At 41.5% G+C, this 21,758-nt stretch overlaps 1 protein-coding gene across 5 annotated transcripts in view; it reads right to left on the bottom strand.

The window, feature by feature from the left end:
- Positions 1 to 21,758, bottom strand: part of ROBO1 (roundabout guidance receptor 1) — a 1,172,418-nt gene that overhangs the window by 993,900 nt on the left and 156,760 nt on the right. For all 5 annotated transcript variants that reach the window (XM_029577784.1, XM_029577785.1, XM_029577783.1 and 2 more), the window contains exon 2: positions 13,968 to 14,106. In XM_029577784.1, coding sequence (XP_029433644.1) covers positions 13,968 to 14,055 — 88 coding nt within the window. In that variant the 5' untranslated portion in view covers positions 14,056 to 14,106. The remainder of the gene's footprint in view (positions 1 to 13,967; positions 14,107 to 21,758) is intronic.

The following is a 21,758-nucleotide window of genomic DNA, read 5'->3' as shown; positions in this document are numbered from 1 at the left end:
TAAAACACCTCTTTTTTTTATCCCCGATAGTAATTACCATATATGTTACTTACCTTAAAACTAGTTACCAAAAGGAAGTGGATAAAAATGTGTTTTGAGTTTTTTTCTAAAGTGGACTAAGTCCTGCTCTTCCCTAATATCAGCTGGGAGATTATACCAAAGGATAGGCCCAGATACTTTAAACAGCCGATTTCTTGTTTCTGTCAATCAAACTATTTTTGTACTCCAATAATAAAGTAGTACCTTAGATAATATTCTCTGATGAACACTGATGAACACTGAGAACGATAAACTATGTAACATCTTTCTGGTGTTGCAAATTCTTTTTTGCAATAGAACCCCAAGGTATTTAAAAGCAAACATGCCAAAAATTACAGATATACCTAGGTCCCAGTCAAGCCTACAGCTGAATCTAGGCATAAACACATGGAAACCATGCTGCCAAAAATTATTTCATCATTTAAGTATTGCTGATAAACTAAGGAAGTTCAAACTGTTTTGCCACACTAACAAGATAAATCCTTCTAAATAAATGCTGTTTATGGATGGAGAGTATGCAGGCTTCAGTGTGATGTGAATCTCTTCAGTGGAATGAAATACTGTACTTATCAACCCATTTGCAACACAAAGGAAGATGTAGTCTTAGATCTTAATTGATTCTTCACAAACTGAAAAACTTCATGTGTCAAATGAGTCTCTCCCAGGCATTTGGAAATATATTTTCAGATGTACAAACATGGAACTTCTCCGATCTAATTGTAACTCTGTCATTAAGAACAGAGTCTTACTTTTCTCAGATGAAAGTCACAGTCTACAATAACCTCATTTTTAGTATGTCAACAGCCTAGTGGAAATAGAATTTTTACATAATTGTAAAAGGAGACAGCTAGATATTCAGTATTCAGAAGAAAGTAATTTGTGAAATTACTTCATCCTAGGTATTTAGCCTTTTTACTGTCTATAGTATTGTGGAATGATGACATACAATACTTGACATTTCTTCCCGATACAAATGCCACCCCAATTTCCCATTGTTCTCTATCAAATCAGCTTAGAGCGACATGAGAATACACATAATAGTATGTTTTATTCTTTGGGAGTAAGGGAATGATGGAAGCTGATTGTTGGATATATCATTACAATACCAGTGGAATAAAGATGGCAGTGAGTGGAAGGAAGCCTAAACAGGAATTTTCTCTAATAAAGCAGTGGAGTAAAAGAGAAATGAACAAGTGACATTCTTGGAGATGAAAAAAAAAAAAAAAACCTTTTAGAAACTCTACCTTCAGGCACAGTCACAGCAGCTGTACAATATAACCTCTATCAGTCATAATCCAGGACAGTGCCACTTCCTATCAACCAAGCAATGGAGGAACAAAAATTACTTGTACTAGTCCATATGAGTCATGCAGTGTGCGCCGCTGCATTCTGATGACTTACTTAGGGAGATAGGGGTAACATATGTGGCTTTCCAGTCAGGTTCATCACAAAGGCCATATCATTATCAAAGGAGAATCGTTCTCTGCTCTACAGCCAGATTAAAAATACGGACTCCTTCATTAAGCATCGCGCCGCTGACTGTGCCTCTTGGTTTGTCTCTATCAATTCAGACAATTAAATAAAGCCTCACACTAGAAGACCGAGGTTAATAACGACACCGTGAATTGAAGTACAGCTGGCAATCTCTGAGTTTTATTAAGGCTACACGGTGCACCCGGTGACGGTCTGCAGAAGGCAAGTAAGTGCTTTTTCTTCTTTAATATTTCTTCTCTTTCAAGCCATGACATTTCTGCTGATAGGATTTTCAAACTTTTGTTATTCTCATGAAATAAAAGGAAGGGGGAGGGGTGGAGGGGGGTGGAGTTCACCTCCCTAAGTCAAGATATATGAAACAATCTACAAACTTTGGAAATCTGCCGGTGTCAATCAAAACCAGAAAAAGCAGCATGAATAACGTAGCCACGGCCTGGATTTTAAAAGGGCTACGTGCGTAAATTGCGGGGTTTATGCACACGGCCTGGTGCATTTTACAATGGGTAGAGCCACACACAAAACCCCAGCACACGCAGAGGTGCAGATCGAGGAAAAAGCAGTGGCCTGGGGGCAGAGGGCAGGGCAGGACAGCACCATTAGTTACTATCCTGGGGAAGCACGTGCTGGCAGCCAGCCAGCACGCACAGATTACTTCTGCTCCAGAGGAGCAAAATGAAGACATTAGGGATAGTTAGGGTAGGTTTAGGGGGTGGGGAGGAGAGGAGAAGGATAGAGTTAGGGGTAGGAAAGTTCCCTCCCAGTCCACTCCTTAATTGAAGTGGACTGAGAGGGAAGTGGGGGAGGCCTGATTGTTTTGTAAAATCCCCCCCTGCGCGCGTGAGTTGCGAGTCGCTGACATTTGTACGCGCGGATTTTAAAATCTGGCGCACATGGCCATCGGATTTTATACCATTCGCACGCTGGCATGTGCATGTAATAAAATTGGTTATGTCCGTGTGTGCACGCTGGGAACCAGGTGCACATGGATGCGCTTGTACTCCTTTTAAAATCGATCTCTTTGGTGGCAATGACGGAAAATGTTCATGTTTACAGATTTTTGCACCTTGGGAAGAATTGTGAGAAAGGAAACTGAAATGTTTTTGAAACATTTTCCATCATCAAAAATGAGAACGCCTTTGCTGTGAAGAAAACCATTCGAACAAAATGTACATACAGGAAATTTGGTGATTAACTTGTAAGCACAAATATCCTACCTAAAGAAATAAATGGATATCCCTCATCCAGTCCCTTGCACATATAATCATCATTTTTAGACAGATACTTGTGCATAAAACTGATATTTTGGCTTTCAAACTTGTGCATCCTTGAGGGTAGGTTACCATTAGCTGCTAACATTGTACCAGAATAACAGGTAGTCACAATCAGGAGATGCGATGCCAGAATGGTGCAGATACAGACTACTGCCGGTCTTGTTTATGATCTAAATGTCACTATAACATTTCTCCCTCATGATGTTGTGTACCTGAGATTACCCCGATATATGACAAAGAAAAAGAACCCAGTAGATCCCCAAAGAAAATACAGAAAAATCACAGAAATGTGACAGTTCATTTACATAACCCTGAAGGAATGAAAATTTATAATTGAAATGGAAGAAACGGAACAGGGAAAGCAAAGTAAATGTGAAGGCCAGGCCTTCTATGAATATAAATAACCTGAGTACAGAGAGAGAGGAATAACCAGCAGGAAAAAGGAGATAGTGATGCCCTTGTACAGGTCCTTGGTGAGACCTCAACTAGGGTACTGCGTTCAGTACTGGAGACTGTATCTCAAAAAGGATAGAGGCAGGATGGAGGGGGGGGGGGGCATCCAGAGAAGGGCGACAAAAATGGTGGTGGTGGTGTGTGTGTGTGTGTGTGTGTGGGGGGGTGTCTCCATCAAATGACTTATGAGGAGAGATTGAAGGCCCTAAATATGTATATATCCTGGAGGAGAGGAGGTGCAGGGGAGATATGATGCAGATCTTCAGATACCTGAAAGGTTTTAATGATGCACGAACGTCAAACCTTTTCCTTTGGAAAGGAAACAATAGAACTAGGGGTCACAATATGAAACTCCAGGGGGGATGACTCAGAACCAACGTCAGGAAATATTTCTTCTCAGAGAGAGTGGTGGATGCCTGGAATGCCCTTCCAGTAAACAAATTCAAAAAGGCATAGGATAAATACTGTGGATGCCTAAAGCTAGAGGCAGAAATAAGGGAAAGGGAGCATGGGGGCAACTTGCACAGAGTGGCAGTTACTACCCTTAGCAGAAGGCATGGGATTTACCATCCTTAACCAATTAGCCTTGATTCTTTTGATGCAACTGTAACATCACTTTCTCTGCCTTGACATCAGCTGGGGGGGGGGGGGCAAGGAAAAAAGGGGAACTGGATTCAGATGTCTGCCAATGCTGGGCTCCCACTTTTACAGTCTGGGGTACTGATACACAGATATTAGGAAAAAAGCACAGGACTGCTTCTACGGCCAAGTCCCACAGCATGCTCAAGCAACATTGTCTGAACTATCAAGAAGGCTGTTCACCCTGTAAAAATGTTGCAAGCAGTAGTTTAGTCATGGGTCTGACAATTGTTTGGTTTTGATTGTAAGTATTACTACTCAATATAAGGCTTGGGGGTAACCAACAAGTAGTGTCAGTTACTACCATAAGAAACTTACCGGGCAAACTGGATTGGCCATTTGGTCTTCATCTGCCATCATTACTATATTACTATGAGTGGTTCTCAATTGTCTGTGGTCACAGTGACTTCTTTAACTCCCTGACAATGTTTTAACATTGGTTATAGTGTTTCTGCTCACAAGTTAAAAAGTCCTACTAATTCAATTCCTTTTTCGGTCTAGTGATGGATAGCATGTACTATTCTTTCTTTGTAATAGTAATAATATGGTCACCATTTTTCATAATATTACAGGGTAGTAGTATAAAGCGCACCTAAGTAGCATGGAGAATAGAACACGCATAATGGGACTGGAAGCTAAAGAGCTTAACTAAGAAATGTAGCAGGAAACAGAAACCAAGATAAAATTACACACACAGGAACAGACATGGGGGAAAGAGAATCTACTAATATATTTCTACCTTTCTATGAGCCAAGAAAAAACTGTTAAGCGCACATCAACAATATTGCATACAGTGGATGTGTTATGTTACTTTGCATGTTTTATGTTGATGTTTGTGGCAATTTTCATGGAACATGGTACACCTCTTTGGACTGACTGTGGCCCAAGAAAGTAGTAAAATAATGTTTTAAATAACTAAATAAAATAAGAAAAATCTAGTACTCTTGGACAGTAAGAAATGTTCTGTCTTGCACCAAATGATTTTATAAGAGTATTTTATAAAGTACCATCAACACTTTTCTATTAATAGAAAAGAAACAAGAGTGTTGAAATTCAAGTGGTCAGTTGTTACTGTGCAGATTTCACCATGAAGGGTTCAGTCTTAGGAGCTTAATCTTTTGAGAATTGTAAGGCAAACCTTATAACCTTCATTTTAAGGTTAAGGAATGCTGAAAGCTGTCTGTTTTCTCTATATATTGCCTCATTAAAGAGAGTGTGCTGGAGGACTTTAACTTCTGTAGCCCTTTGGCTCATCCATGTTCTTCCTGAAATTAGCCTGGAAGCCACTGGAATAATGGATCATTCATAATTCTGTATAAAAAACCAGATTCGGGCATTCATGTTGAATTAAAATGATAAGAGACTGGGCCCTGTTTTCCGATAGACTTACTACAATCCTGTAGCCATAGAAACATTCTTAAAACTAGGATTCTTAAGCATTTGGTTGTCTTATATATATCTAGTTCATCCTTTCTTCTTTCATATGGCATAACTAGCCTTGCATTCAGATGTCCTGTCTTTCAGTTCATTCATTGCATCTAATAACCTTTAACGAATACACGTTATTTTAATGTTCTTAGCCTGAATTAGCAGCATTCCATTAAATATTTCTGATATCTGAGCAATTATTGAAAGTAACAAAAAAGAACAAGAACCCAATTAACATAAAATAAAGAATATAATATAAAATCTTTTCCCTTTGTAAATTGTGGAGGATTAAATCTAAAGACGTGACCCATGTGGTCTTGCAAGTTCATGCCCAAGAACATCTTTATTCAAAAACAAAAAGGTATCACAACCTACAAGGAATACTGTATTGTATAAATACCAGTGGGACATGCATAACTAATTAGAGAATGTATTGCCTTCACTGATTCAATTTTTTTAAATCAGACATGTCACTGAATAGATTTGGATCAGGAAAGCACAAGTAGATAGATCAACAGAGGGTCAAACAAGACTGAAATGTAGGCAAGATGCAACCTACTACAGGCATACTTCCCAACCTCTGTACTACTTTTTCTCTTTCTTCCTCAGACAGCTGCGAGAGGAAAGGAGATTCCATGATGACCAAAGACTGACAGACTGGGGAGGAAGTTTTCCTAGACGTTGCAGATTTTAGCATTCTTCAGCCATCAGACCCTTGAAGAATATGTCCATCAGCTCTCCCTTCTAAGGGGAGAGCATATAATCATCAATGCACCCAGACACCATCAAGCTGTGAAGGTTGAAATATCCAGTTTTCAATGCTGTAGAGCAGTGGTTCTCAACATACACTTGCACATACCAGTATGTCACCAAGCACACGCAGGTGTGTCGCCACACTTCCCAGTTCCCCCTGCTCCCCCTGCCCCAGCAAAACAGGAACTCATCCTCCACCCGGACTTAAAATGCTGGTAGCCCAGGCAGAACGCAGCAGGAGAGCTGGTGTCAGCAGCACCAGCATGGTCTCTTCTTCCCGCCCTCACAACGGCCTGGAAGAGGAAGTGGTATGCAGTGGCCATGCACGCAGGAAGAAGAAATCATGCTAGTGCGTGCAGTATCGGCCCAAAGAAGAGAGGTACAGCCTGAAGAACAGCAGTGTGGTGCAGAACAAAAGAGGAGCAATGTCAGCCCGCACGGCCAATGGGACTCCTTTCTTGAGGATGCAAGGGCTGGAAGTGGAGGAGGCTGCTAGTTCAGTGGGGGAGAGAGAGCGAGTGCTAGTTTGGTTAGGGGGATAGAGAGAGAGTGAGTGAACAAGCATATGTGTTTGAGATCCTGTGTGTGTGTGTGTGTGTGTGTGTGTGAGTGAGACAAGCATGTATGTGTGTGATTGAAAATCTCTTTATGTGAAAGAGAGTATGTGTGTGATTGAGAACCTGTATGTGTAAGTGAGAGAGATCATCTGTATATATGATTAAGAGCCTGTGTGTATAAGTAAGAGAGAGAGAGCGTGTGTGTCTGTGTGTGATCGAGAGCTGGTGTAGATGAGAGAGAGCACATGCGTATATGATTTAGAGCCTCTATGTGAGAGAGAGAACATGTGAGAAAGTGAGAGAAAAAGAGAGCATGTGTGTAAGTGTGTGATACCGCAACAAGCCAGAGAGAGACAGACTCTCAGTCTATGTATGTGAGAGAAAGAGACAGCATGTATGGAAGTGTGCAATTGAAAGCCTGTATATGTGTGTGAAAAGATAGCATATGTATGTAAATGTGTGATTAAGGATCTATATAAGTGAGAGAGAAAAAGCATATGTATATGTTAGAGATGTGAATTGGAACTGGAATCTGTTCCGATTCTGGTTCCGATTCACATCATTCATTTTTTTTTGTGCGGCCCGATCGCGGCTTTGTTTATCAGCTGCGCCCGAGCTGATAAACAAAAAAACCCACCCAACCCTTTAAAACTGTTCCCTTAGCTTTCCCCACCCTCCCGAACCCCCCCAAAACTTTTTACCTGGTGGTCCAGTGGAAGTCCCGGGAGCGATCTCTCGCTCTCGGGACCATCGGCTGCCACTAATAAAAATGGTGCCGATGGCCCTTTGCCCTTACCATGTGATAGGGTATCCGTACCATTGGCCAAGCCCTGTCACATGGTAGGAGTAATGGACGGCTGGGGCCATCTTTAAAAATGGCACGGGCCAGCCAGTGCTCCTACCATGTGACAGGGGCTGGCCAATGGCATGGATACCCTGTCACATAGTAAGGGCAAAGAGCCATCGGCGCCATTTTGATTAGTGGCAGCCGATGGCCCAAAAGCAGGAGATGGCTCCCGGGACCCCCACTGGACCACCAGGTACTTGTAAAAAGTTTTGGGGGGGTTCGGGAGGGTGGGGGAAGCTAAGGGAACAGTTTTAAAGGGTGGGGGTGGGTTTAGGGATTGTTTTGGTGTGCCGTTTTTTCTGCCCTCCCCCAAAACGATAAGAGAACCCCAGGAACAAAATTGTGGGGTTCTCTTATCGGGAGCCCCCGATTTCTGATGATTTTGAAAATATCGTCCGATATTTTCAATCATCCGAAGCCCGATTCACATCCCTAGTATATGTGCGTGATTGATAGCCTAAGTGAGAGAGAGAAAGCAAGTGTGTATGTGTGTGATTGAGAGCCAGTGGGGTAGATTTTATAAATTTGCACAAGGGCGCACCAGGCATGAACAAAAGTACACTGGATTTTATAAGATACGCGCGTATCTTATAAAATCCGGGGTGGATGCACGCAAGGGGGTGCACATTTGTGCAACCTGCACGCGCCGAGCCCGGCGCACGTTGCCTGTTCCCTCCGAGGGCGCTCCGAAATCGGAGCGCCCTCGGAGAGAACTTTCCTTCGCCCTCCCCCCACCTTCCCCTCCCTTCCCCTACCTAACCCACCCCCCTGGCCCTATCTAAACCCCCCTACCTTTGTTGCCAGATTTACGCCTGCTGAAAGCAGGCGTAAATCTGCGCGCGCCAGCAGGCTGCTGGTGCGCCATCACCCGACCTGGGGGCTCGTCCGGAGGCCTTGACCACGTCCCCGGGCCGGTGCCACGCCCCGGTCCTGCCCCAAACCGCCCCTGACCCCGGTCCCGCCCCAGACATGCCTCCTCCACACCCCTTTTACGAAGCCCCGGGACTTATGTGCGTCCCGGGGCTGTGCGCGCGCCGGCGCACGAGGGCCCTGCACGTGTAAATCCAGCCGGATTTACACACGCAGGACATTTAAAATCCGGCCCAGTGTGAAAGTTGCAAGCAAACCATCCTTCCTCCTGAGAATTCAAAACAATCTCAGGGCACCTGGATATCAAATGTTTCCAGGTATGCAGAGCAAAGCATTTCTTTTAATAATCCTTATTTTTCATTATTGGGTCTTTGTGTCTGCTATATTTAAATAGTTTATTGGTATCTAGAAATTTTTTATATGAGTTTTTAAATATAGGTTATTCCAATCATAAATTATTTTGAAATCTGTTCTTTTTGTTAGTATGGTTTTACTGCTATTGATTTTATATTTCTTGATTTGTTTTGAGGACTGGTGATGTTTCTCTTTTTCCTTTATTACACTGCATACACTCTCTCTCTGGCTCGTTGCGGTATCCAGTTCAGTTTTTGTCTGCACGTTTCTAGTTATGCGTTTTGGTCTCTTTATGCTTTGGTAGTTGAGGGTCTGCAAATGTGATTCAGGTGAGGTTTTCTGCTGGCGTGTAGTTTCTGTGTAGGGCTCTATAGCAGCCTGACTTGGTCTGTTTTCCTAATAGGAGACGTATTAGTGTCTTAAGGCCTGGTGTAATATTTCAGTGTTGCCTTTTCTTAGGGAAGTTGGTTATTGTTTGAGTGCTGGAAATTGGTGTTTTGGTATGGGATGTTTACTATTTATGCAATTTCTGTTCAGAGTACTTGTCTTTCCCTTGTGACATTCTTAACAATAAAAATAATACTGGACCTTTATTTTGTTATTTCCACCATGAATTGTAATGAGCAGTGAGACACACATGTGAGCGTGTCTGTCAGGTGTGTCACGACGGGAAAAAGGTTGAGAACCATTGCTATGTACAGTGCTTCTGTTGAGCCTCTAGAACCACTGTAAAGGCTGCTGTTTTCAGGGAAATATCTGGAATGGTTATTTTGCACTTCTCCTCATTTTGCACTTCAAAAGACTAGGATACAAATTTACAAGGGACAAGCACAGAATAACTGAGATGATAACAGTTCACTTAAAGATAAACAGGTAAAAAAATTTAAAAAGTTCTCCTTGCTTAAAAATGCAAGAAGGGGGTTCTGCCCCAATCCTTTTGCAAATACTGATTAAAGAAAGATATAATACAGCAGCGATACGCGGCAGAGCATGTGCCTCAGGAGACAAGCACTGTGGAGAGGAGAGGGTCATTTCTGTGAATCAGGCATAAAATGTAATGCCAGACATGAAAGGTCTGGCAGTGATTTTAATAAAGAAGGGAGGCAACTACTTCCCCATGGACTGTGTATGCAAAGAAGAGAAAATCTGAAACGATTCAACACTAGCTGGAAAAAATGTGAGCCATTGCCATGACATGGAAACACTCCGGTATTTGCTTCAGGAAAATGAGAGGTCTAAATCCTTAGGATAATGAATTTCAGATAAGGTTATCAGCAAATGTTACAACTGTGCCATAAACAGACAAAGCAGCTGGAATTATTTATATTACGTATGTTTGACTTGGAAACGGATAATAAAAATTCAAGTGTGCAACTCTCTTTCAGTTTATATTAAAAGGCATTTTCCTTCCTAACGTGGTTTTAGGATCTTGCAGTGAGAATATCATTTGAAGTATATCCCTCATGCGGGTACCTTTGAAAGTGACTTCTGCAGGTAAGGTGTTGCTTTGCCTGTAGAACTGGCCCGTTAAGACAATCGAATGACAGATACAGTCCGTGTGCCTGTACTTTTATGGGTGTTAAGTCTGCACTTTTCATTTCCGTTCCGGGGGTTGGAGTTTGGGCAGGTTGGGACGTATGCGTGCACATTGTGCTAGGGAAACTTCCCGCACACATTAGGGGGGGATAAATATGTGCAGGTGGTTTTCCTAAGATAATCTTCAAAGCAAAAAACTTTTGCTTTGAAAATCAGTGTAGTGAGAGTATAAAGCAGTTGCAGACTTTGCCCTGGCTGAAAATGATCCCCCCTCCCCCAAAAGCCATTTTGCCAACACTGTTCTAAATGATAAAATATTAAGTAACAGCCGTGCATGACATTGCAGTCTCAGGGGGTAATGGCTGATTTAATTGCTCTGTTTTAGTACTTGTTTCCACTGGGGAAAAGTATTGCTTGCATTCTGCACGAAACAGAAAGAGATTTGGCTGTTTGCATTTGCAGTTCTTCTATCTTTTTTTTTTTTTACCCTGTATAAAGTAAAAAAAAAATAAACAACCCTATAAGGAAAGGTGTTTGCTCAAAGGAAAATAAAATGGAAATACTGTATATTGCCGGAGGCCAAATTGGTCTTTCTTTATTCACGCCTGTGTAGTGGTAATCGCCAGCCTGGATCCCTGCCAGGAAACCCGAGCACTCTGTGATGTCTGAGCAAGTGAAAGGAGGTCTGTCGGTTCAGGTCTGAGGCCTCTGATGAAAATTACAAAGCATGGACAAAATCAAGATGCCACCTGTGATTTTATTCTGAAACTAAATTGATGGAAGGAGCAATACAATGCAAACTGCCTTTTCCAGTGCATTCTACTGAGGCTCTGATGAGATTGAAAAGCAGAGCAAGTAGATGGAGTTACTTATCATGGAAATAAGCTGGACTCTGCAGGTGCTTCTTATAAAACAGTAAACGTCTCCCTGACAGGTAAATTGCTTTGGAAGAAGGATTTTAACAAAAGGTTTTACTTTTTTTCTCTTTTATTTTAGGGAGAAAACGTTAACATACCTTCTTCCCCCCCCCCCTCCCCCGCCCCAGGTCTGTTTTTCTAGCTTTTACCCAGCAGCCTGGCGCATTTGGCTGCATCATTCTAATATCTTCAACAGAGGCAGCAAGCTTTCTAAGAAACTGTACTTGTGGACAAATATTGGGGGGGCACTAATCAAACTTGTTTTCTGTGGGGTTTTGCACCAATAACCCAAACAAAATTGCAGGCATAGTTTTGCTTAGATGATTGCCATAGGTACAAAATATCTACGCTATTCATGTCTTCTTTGTGTGTGCAAGGAAAAATGTAAAGGCAAATCGCATGCAAAACCTTGTCAATGCAATCTACGTGTGTTATTCTCCTCTTCTGACATAAACACACCCTTGGGAATGGCCCCTAACCACGTGGGTATAAGTAGGCGTGTTTTAGAGCAGTGCACATACATTTACCCACACTGAGAGGGAACAATCTTCTAAAAGCTGATTTGTCAGTGGATAGCATTGCAAAATATCGATAGTAGAAAGGATAACCATTCACAGTACTCGTAATAGCAGCAGTGGCTTTTCTATCTGATGGACATAGTTAATTTCAGAATGATCATGCAAGAAGCATCTGCACAGTCCAAAGATAACATGCAAAGTGCACAGGCCTGTAATAACACCAGAGCACCTTAGTGACTTCTCCTCATAGACTACAAGGTAAACTGCTTCCTATTCTGCCCTGAAAAGCAAAGCAGGTACTTCTGATTGTGCATACTCCAGTTCTTGCAAATCCTTATAAGAAGAAAAAAAAAAAAAAAAGTAGAGTATGTGCACTGCTCTAACTCTGCCTGAAACTCTAGCAAACATGCTAGGATACTCAGCAAGCGCATAAAATGGCAGTTTAATGACTACTGCCTCTTTTATGCATTATATATTTTATATCCATATAAATAGTCAATAAATATGGCAGTGATGGTATCCATGGCAGGGAGAGCAGGGGGCAGCTCAAGGCTACTTTGAAGCTGTACCATAATTCCCAAACACACACACACTATTGTTTTTCCTCTCTCAGAATGGTTAGCGGCCCCACACAAGAAACATTTGAAAAATTAAATATCCATGTTTTTAAAGTAATATTTTAAATGCAATTTATAGCTATAATTAAATAATTCCAAGTTCTCTTGTATGTCTAAAGCTCAAATTTGACAATTAGGTGCAGCAATAAAAAAATGAATACTAATACATTGGTATTATAGCTAAAGTGTCTCTCACTGACTTATTTCTACTATTCTTTGCTGATATTCTGTTTACTCTAAAATTGCAGCCAGTTTTTATCTGCTTTATTTTAGTTGCTTTTCTCTTTTGTTTTGTTATTTTGTGCTTCGTATTCAAAAACATTTGGTGCACCATGTGATGCTATCAATCACTCCATAGAAATGAAACCTTCAGATTTTCTGTGCATGGCCACCCTGAGGTCCATATTCAGATATAGTCTGGATAGCAAAATTATCCTGGCAACTTGGGAGGTATATTCAATAGTGCAGCTGGGTAGAGAGTGCATCAAGCTAGGTAGAGAGAACATGGTACAAATCTACTCTTCTTTCAACTTTCATCACTCCAAATCACATTAAATCTTCACTGATGGTAACTGTGCTGTTCGTATGTATGACTGTGCATGTAAAACTGCCTCCCAAACCCAACTCACCTCCCAAATCTCACCCCAAGTTACTAGTGCCCCCTCTTACAGTGGAATAAATAATTACCTTTTTTGTGAGCCTCTACAGAGGTGCTGTCTCTCTCTCTCACACACATTCTTACCAGCAGCCTGCGATGTGAAAATATTGCAGGGTACAATAAATGTGTGCATTGCAGTAAAATAGCAATGCGGTACCAGGAAAATTATTCTAACCACACCCCTTTTTTTAAATCACAGGCTCTATTTTTGCTATATTTATCACAAAATGATGAATCTAGGCCTTAGCCAGCTAACTTTTAATATCGAAGTTAACCAATTAACCTAGTTGGCTAACTCAACTCCTCCCAGTTATGTCTCCAGAATGCCCATAACTTAACTGGCTAAATTTTAGTCAGCTAACTTATTAGCCGGCTAGAAGTTAGTTGAATAAGTTACTAAATATTAATTTAGCCTGCTATTTCTGTGCAAGCTGGCTAAATGCTTCTGAATATGGACCTCTTTGTGAGCTCTAGAGCACAGCTATCTAGATTAATACAACCATGTGTCCAAAGGGAAAATGGAGTGAATGTCACAAGGCAGGAGGACAGGCCCCCACCTCATGATATTGGTTCTGAACCACATTCTGAGCTTCAGATTCCTGTTTCACTCAAGAGTGAAAGAGTATTCAATGTAGTTTTAACCAGCAACCTGCATGGATGTGCTCTGATAGTCATACTAAGTCACACTGATGTGAACTTTAATGCCAAAGGGACATTAAGCTGCTCAAACACTCTACTGCTCAACAAACATCTGAAGCTTGATTCTAATTTGTTCATGAATCAAGGAACATAACAGGCTGTGCACATAATCTAAGACACTCAGGTCATCATCGCAAAACATGATCAAAACACAAGCACATCTACAAGCTCTGTCTGTATACACATACATACATATCCTATACACCCCACAGGTATTATCATGTTTTCTAAATCAATGTTTCCACACCAGCCAAGGAAGCAGCATGAAACGTGAAATGCAATCAAAATCATTGCAAAATCCATACCCACGCACCTACCTGGAATAAGCTGACCCAGTACCTGTGGGGAGGTAGATAGACTGAAGGCCGCTGTTATAATGAAAGAAGCAAGACTTTTCCATTTCATGTTGTTCTCTTCCTTGCATTACAACGGCTCAGCAGGACCTACAGATGATATCTGCAAAAAACAGAGGAGAAATGTAAACTAAGGAGGTTGCCCAGCATTAATAACTATTTATTTATTATAATGATTTGCATATCATACACAGGGAGGACAATTCATTTACACTACTGTACAGCAGCAAGAGACATTTTGCTATAGGCCAGGATGAAAGATAACTTTTTGTAAAGCTAACCTCTAGACCCCCTGCCTCCCTGGAATATGTTGCTAATACATTACAAAGTGCAATTGCAGTTGTTAATTAGGGGTAAGACCCCAGTTTTCACTGGCTGCTCAATGGAAACGTTTTAGCTATATCTTTTACACATCCTTAAGCTTTTCTGCCAATCATAATGTCCAGTCATTGGGGATACCAAAGGAGATTGATGAGCAATGCTAAGGGATTCATTTTCTATCTGAAAAGATTGAGATTATGAGCAGTAATTCCAATTGGATGGGGCATGATGAATCTAGAAGCTCATGCAGTCAGCAGTTTTTAAGCCAATAAACTGAAAAGATGTCTAGGCAACTTGATTCTAGTGGTCAAATGTGATCATATTGTCTTGGCTTCCTTATTATTTGTACCTGCACTTTTTCAAGGTGAGGAATTAATGACACGGCCATTACCCAAACTGTGGATTAAAATAGTTTTCAACTTCTGGCTGCACTAAGCTGCCACAAATGAATACCCAGATATTAAAAGCAGGCAATGGATTTTCTGCAAGGCATGAAGAAGAGAACCAGCAGCTCCACTATCTGAAACCATTAAAGGATCAATGGCACATTCAGCTGCACAAACCCTGTTGGGGGGGGAGGGGGGGAGTGAGTATATATGAAAACATTGCTAATCAATCTCAAAGTTTTAATTATCAGTTTGGCTATGACATCACCATCATCATAATGATTGGAAAAAATAATAATCTAAGCCAATATGGCGACTCACTCCCTTCACCTTTAATTATCGGTTTTCTGTATTCACATTGCCAGCTCAGCAATAAATTAAAACATTTCTCTTTTTGCTCGTTCAACAAAGAAGACCCTTGAAAAAGATTTGACATTGTGGGAGTGATTCATAAAAGGGTAGTGCAACCTTTAAGCGCAAGGATCATGGGGCTTTCTGTCAGCAATGTACAAGGAATCATCCTGAATGTCATCACTTTCCTGTTTAGCATGGCCACAGTGCATAAAATTACACACTGCAGCTACACTGTGGGGAACAGGGGCAAGATGGAAGGGGCAGTCCTGAAGCCAAAGAAATTGCTTTCACGGTCATAGAGAGAAAATGAAGAAAACAATTTCAAGAATATCATAAGCCTATTAGGCAAATCACGCATTAAAATAAAGAATCCTGTGAGCATGTGCAATGGTATAGGTAGATTTTTTAGCAAGCGGTTAGATATTTTCAGAAACAGCATTTGGAGGTCAACTCTACTACAATCTGGGAAAGTGAGCAATTAGTCAAGCTGCCTGCTTATCTCCACCATTTCCAGTTCTTGACATGTTTGCAGTTTCTAAAGTTAAGCAAGCAAATATGATTATGTAATTGCATGCTTAGCCTTAATAAGGGATTCGGATAAATAATGAGATTGCTATGACAAAGCATGACTTTGCCCATTGATTCCTGTGACCATGCATCTGGAATTCTCCACTTTAAAATGGATCTCACCGGAGTACGTTGTCATGTAACAAATCAGCAAAATTCACCAGAGAGAGATAGGGGATGGGAAAAATAATTCATGTATAAACAGAAAAATACTAATATAACTGTCCATCAGTGTACAATTGCTAGACTGTAAGAAAAGATACATTTTCTCAGCTCTTCTATTTAAGAATATGTGCTGGAATACTTTCCAGATGGTGAAGTCAGCTGTACCCAAAGATGCAGACAAGGGGACAGGTAAAGAATATTATCCTTAATTTATGGAGGCACTTAAAATTTGATACAGCAATGACCGGCATCATTTATAGTTTTCACTGATGAGCAACTGCCATTGAGGAAAATGTTAGAGAACATTTGATGTTAAAGATCATCACTACTCATTTTCATGTACAGGGCAGAATGAGGATTACGAAACAAAATTCAGTACTGAAATGGTTAAAACATACTCCCCATTTGATTATATTATGTCTGATGTGTTATAATGTATATGCTCAAAAAAAGGCAAGGATTTTCCAAAGGCACAAAGACTTAAATATTCACAGTCCTTCTGAATGTCCTCAATAGGACCTGAAAAAAGGGGATTCAATTTTCAAAGATAATTGTGTCAGATAAGTGCCTCATCCCTTTTCAGAAACAATCTGATAAATACCTAATTACCAGCCAAGTGATTTCAGCCACACACACCTGGGTCTGGAACAAGGCACAGGGAATGACAATGTTCCCCAAAACTATTTCAAGAAACAAGCCAATTGAGTTGTGAATTACTCCAACTGATAAAACATACAGAAAGTCTTTGGAAATAATGAAATGTGAAAAAGGTTAAAATTTAAAAATCAGATAAATGTTCAGGCACCACTCCTCAAAGCAGTTGAAAAATTGTTGCAACACTATTTTATGCATGTAAGGGGCATTTTGAAAATCAAGCGGGGAACACTATGTGCAGATGTGTGCATACAAACCGGTTCCCTGTGCCCTTTTATGTGCAGCGAGAGGAACAATGTGCATAGATATGTGCATACAAACCAGTTCCCCGTGCGTAGATACATGCATACAAACCGGTTCCCTGCGCACTTTTATGTGCAGCGAGAGGAACAATGTGCGTAGATACGTGCATACAAACTGGTTCCCCGTGCCATTTTCTGTGCAGTGAGAGGAACAATGTGCGTAGATGTGTGCATACAAATGGGTTCCCTGCACCCTTTTATGTGCAGTGAGAGGAACGATGTGCGTAGATGTGTGCATACAAACTGGTTCCCTGTGCACTTTTATGTGCAGTGAGAGCAGGCAATCTAGAGGGCAGAATTGGGGTCGGATACAATTTACAGATATGATTTTGTATTTCTGTAAGTTACCATGGAGCAGTACAAGTGGCTGATGACAAATGTTGGTCAGAATATTGTTATGGAGGCCAATATTCAGTTTAGTTGACACGTTATCTGGCCAAAGCTAGCAAGACAGCTTGCCCTGTATATTCAGCGGGATAAACATCCCACTGAACTCACTTGCTTAAAGTTATCCGTCTACATGTGACCTTATAATTTCTACTTACGGATATTTTTAAAAGATGTCTGGGTAAGAAGCTCTGTGAGAGACAAATTTGAACCCCTCTCCCCTATAAATTCACATTGGCCCCGCCAAGCTGAGCTCCTGCAATCCCCTCAAACCTCCTTGGACCAAGATAGTGTGTTGTTGGGGGGGGGGGGGGGTGGAGCTGAGCGCTCCCAGCCCTCCTTTCCTGTTTCAGCACTTGAAATAAAGCTTTTCCTGCCACCCCTTGTGGCTGGGGCTAAGGTGGGAAGGGCGCAGCCAAAATGGGAAAAGAGGGGAATGCCTCCCCCCAAAGAAGATATAGCAGAGTGTACGGGGGCTTGCAGGAGCTCAGCTTGGCAGAGCCAGTGTGAAAATCTTGGGAAAGAGGTTGGACTCGAGCAGCTGGCCCACAGACTTTGATTTCGTTTTTCTCTTTAACAGTCCTGGGTAAATATAAAGTTACCCGGTCATGCGAGGCCTGCTCTGAAACAGGTCTGGCTAACCTAGCTGGATACATGTGAGAGCCGGACAACTCAACCCCTCCCCAGGATGCCCCTGCAAGGTGTGTTTTTATCTGGCTAGGCCCACTTTGCCAGCCATTCTATGTGGCTTTTTCATATGGACACGGTCGCTGTAGGACCAGTGGACAAGACCATGTGAAGCAGGGAAAATAGCCGTCACCTGAAAAACATTGATCACCTTTGTATTTATGCAATGATGCAAACAGACATTATCTTAATTTTCCTAGCCTCTAGAGTTCAGACCCATAGGGGTTGATTTTCAAAGAAGCACGCATGCGTCCATGTGCGTATAGTTCCCATTGTGCGCACATGGATGCGCCGATTTTATAACATGTGCGAGCCTGCACGCGCATGTTATAAAATCAGATGGCCGTGCATACTTGCGCGCAGGTGTTTAAAATCCACGTGCACATGTGTAGGTGGCACGCGCTGGGGAGGCCGAATTTTCTATTGATACGTGCCTAACCTTCCTTCCCCTTCCCCTCTCCACCCCGACCTCTAACTCCTACCCAGCTTCCCCAATTTTTTTTTTATTTTTCTACTTACTGCTCCTCTGGAGCAGCCGGCTGGCATGCGCTTCCCTGGGACAGCGCTGTTCCGGCCCGCCCCTCCCCGCCCAGACCCCACTCCCAGCCCGCTCCCCCTGGAGAGGCCTGGCACGTGCATGTAGCGGGGTTTACGCGTGTGGCCAGGCCCGTTTTAAAATGCACGTGGCACGCACAAGGCCCACCACGTGCATAAACCCCACATTTTACGTGCATGGGCCTTTGAAAATTTGGGCAATAATTTGCATCCTCATTAAGCGCAGTATACAGACTTAAAAGAAAGATCCGGTTCTGGAAGCAATATCAAGACATCTCTAGCTCCAGAAAGCAGTGTATATCACTTTTTTCAGAATGAAACCATTTAAAATCGATATGCCAGCACTGACAAACTTATTACACAAGTGCCCAAAATGATGCTCTACTGGCCGAGGCTAAAAAAAACCCTTTCAGCTGAAAAATCAGTGAAGAACCATTAAAGCAGAGATCCAGCAATACAGTAATTCTGAATGTCTGATTCTATATCACCTAAGGTCAAAAAATGCTATGAATGTGCTGTTTTTGTAAATGGCATGGAAACAGCATCCAAATGTGTTTCATTTTCTGTCAATTTCCATTTGAAATAATAGAAAAAACAACAAAATTTCTTTCATTTCATATTTTCATTTTAGCAAGTCCTAAATGTTTTTAGTATAAAATATGCCTAGTTTTACACTGAAACATTTGCATGTATGCACACTTACGCATGAATACATGCAATGCATTAACAGTGAGTATTTCAATCATTGAACACCTGTACTTTTCATGCTATTTTAAAACTATACACATGCATAATGTAGTACTTATTTGCATAAAACCCAATTTTCGTGCGCAAGTTGGTATATTATATAACATATGCACTTCATTAAAATTAACCAGTTTACCAATTACATCACCAGTTTGCCCAGTCCTTCTCCAGGTCATTGGCACATTCCTGATTCTTCAGCCTGAACTCCCCCCCAGTTCAATCAAACCTCCCACCCAGCTGATAATATACAATAGTGACATAGAATTAAGGGGGTGTAAAATTACATGAGAATGTTGCCAAATGTATGTGCGTGTGTTTGAAAATAGCAACTTATGCACACAACTGTTGGCCCCACCCCTAAATGCCCTTAGCCCGCCCCTTTTTTACATGTATATATGTGTACATGGAATGTAAAGTATGTGCATGCTTTCTACTTTTATAAAATAGCAATTACATGAGCACGGGATACTTACATCTGTAACGCTTTGAAAATTACCTCCTAAGTAATCAGGCCCTATATGAAGTTTATTATTGAGGTAAGAATATCAAGGTGACTCATACAATTTGATCTACATACAGCCGTAAAGAAAGAGCTAAACCCTGTCTAATGTAGGCGGCAGTGCTCACTGGCCCAAGGATACATAGAGAGATCATTCAATCTATGCACTCTAAACCCACCATGGTCAATTCAAGGCTAATTCTTCTTTATACCATTTGGGGAATGTTTAAATTAAAAGTGAGCTAGTTAAACAAATTAAATATGTATTCTACTTTCAGCTCCTACTTCTCCACTATATACTTTTAGATCAATTTTATGGAATATATGCCAGCATTTTGTGATTTATTGTGTATTCAGGAAGAAAAGTGATACCCCAGAGTGAAACCGTGAATAATATCGGAATAAATTTTGTGCACAATATCCACACATGTAAAGCGGCAAATTAATGAAACACACATGGGTTTATGCACTTCAGTGTTCAGCTCCATTAATGAGTACAATGTTCATAGTAACATGATTCAGTGGTATTAGGCAGGGTGTCACATATATCAACTGTGTTAGTATTGATTGGTATATATGATCCTTAGGAATAATAAAACATTTTCCATGCCAAATAGCTTGCATTGATTTTTCCCCTAAAATGGAATGTAAGGTGACTTTCTGGGAAGGGAAATGTATGCAACCAAAGTACTTATAAATGCAAAGTTTACTGGAAGGTATAATTCATCATCCCCAGTGAATAGCTTATAACACATTGAAAAAAGTTATGACATGTTGTTTGCTGTTGTTATTTTTATGCGATTAATTTTAGGGGAAGGGCAAATTAAGCTATTGGGAACCAAGTATCAGGTATCTTGTTAAACTAATTCTCCTCCATTTCATTAGTAATATTGGGCCATATATAGTAAAAGATTTTTCCCATTTTGGGGCAATTCTGAATAGCCTGGATTACTTGCAATGTGTGCAGGAAGTTTTAGCCCCCACCTCCAGTTAAATCAAATCTATAAGGGAAACTGTCAGGCCAATGCAATACAACCCGTGGTTGGATACGGGTTTGTTTTTTTTTCGAGCATCCACAACCCCTTATGCTATAAGGAGATTAGCGCATCGACCAAAACGCATATACAACCCCTGCAAAGATAAAATGCTCATCAACATGCAAATGCATGTTGATGAGCGCTATTAGCTATTCTCCTCTGATCCCCCCCCAAAAAAATGTGTGCTCGATGCGCACATTTTTACCCTCAGAAATTAACGCCTGCTCGGAGCAGGAGTTAATTTTTGAGCAGCCCAGAAACTGAACAGAAAAGCAGAAAATACTGCTTTTCTGTACTTCCTCTGACTTAATGTCATGGCGATATTACATCGGAAGAACAAAAAGGAGGAGAACCTTTAAAAAAATATATTTTTTTTAAGTGCGCCGGCGGTCAGGTTAGGAAAAGGGACGCTCACAAAACTGAGAGTCCCTTTTCCTAACCCACTGACAGCCACCTCTCCTGGGTGCCCGCTGCCGAGGCGGCGCTTTTACCATGGCAGTCTATTTAAATATTAAATCGGGCGCCCCAGAGAGGTTGTTCAGCGTGCATTAGGAGAGTGGGTGCTCAATCATGATATTGCATCAGCCTGAATGTGTGTAATTTCCCTATGAAGATCAGCACGTGCACCGTACGCACGCTAAAAGCGCCTGTGCACGTTGCTCCACGTTGATATTTGCGCAGGTGGTCAGAAGGGGGCAAAATAGAGCCTCCTAGTTTTGAAAATGTCAAGTGTCTGCATTAATTTACTCCCCTGCCCTGAACACGCCCATGGGAGCGCCTCTCTTTAACAAAGCTATAAAGCACGTGTGCTATGGAAACCCATGAATCATTTCAGCTGCTCTGAGGAGGGCAATTTTCAACTAAGCCTTTTACAGGGCACAACCGCTGTTTGAAAATTCTCCTGTATGCGGCTATGAGAAAAATGCTTAGCTTAAGGGTTGGTTTTAAGAGGCGCGCGCATCCATGAGCGCAGTTCCCGGTGCACGCACATGGACAAGCTGATTTTATAACATGCGCGCCTGTATGGGCAGGTGGCCTCCTCCTTGCATGGGGGGGAGATTTTTAAAATTATGTGCGGTGAATCGACCGGGCTT

Source organism: Rhinatrema bivittatum, chromosome 15 (assembly GCF_901001135.1).
Source record: "Rhinatrema bivittatum chromosome 15, aRhiBiv1.1, whole genome shotgun sequence".
In the NCBI taxonomy this organism is placed as follows: domain Eukaryota; kingdom Metazoa; phylum Chordata; class Amphibia; order Gymnophiona; family Rhinatrematidae; genus Rhinatrema; species Rhinatrema bivittatum.
The sequence above is the reverse complement of the archived record's forward strand: the minus strand, read 5'-3'. Positions and strand labels throughout refer to the sequence as shown.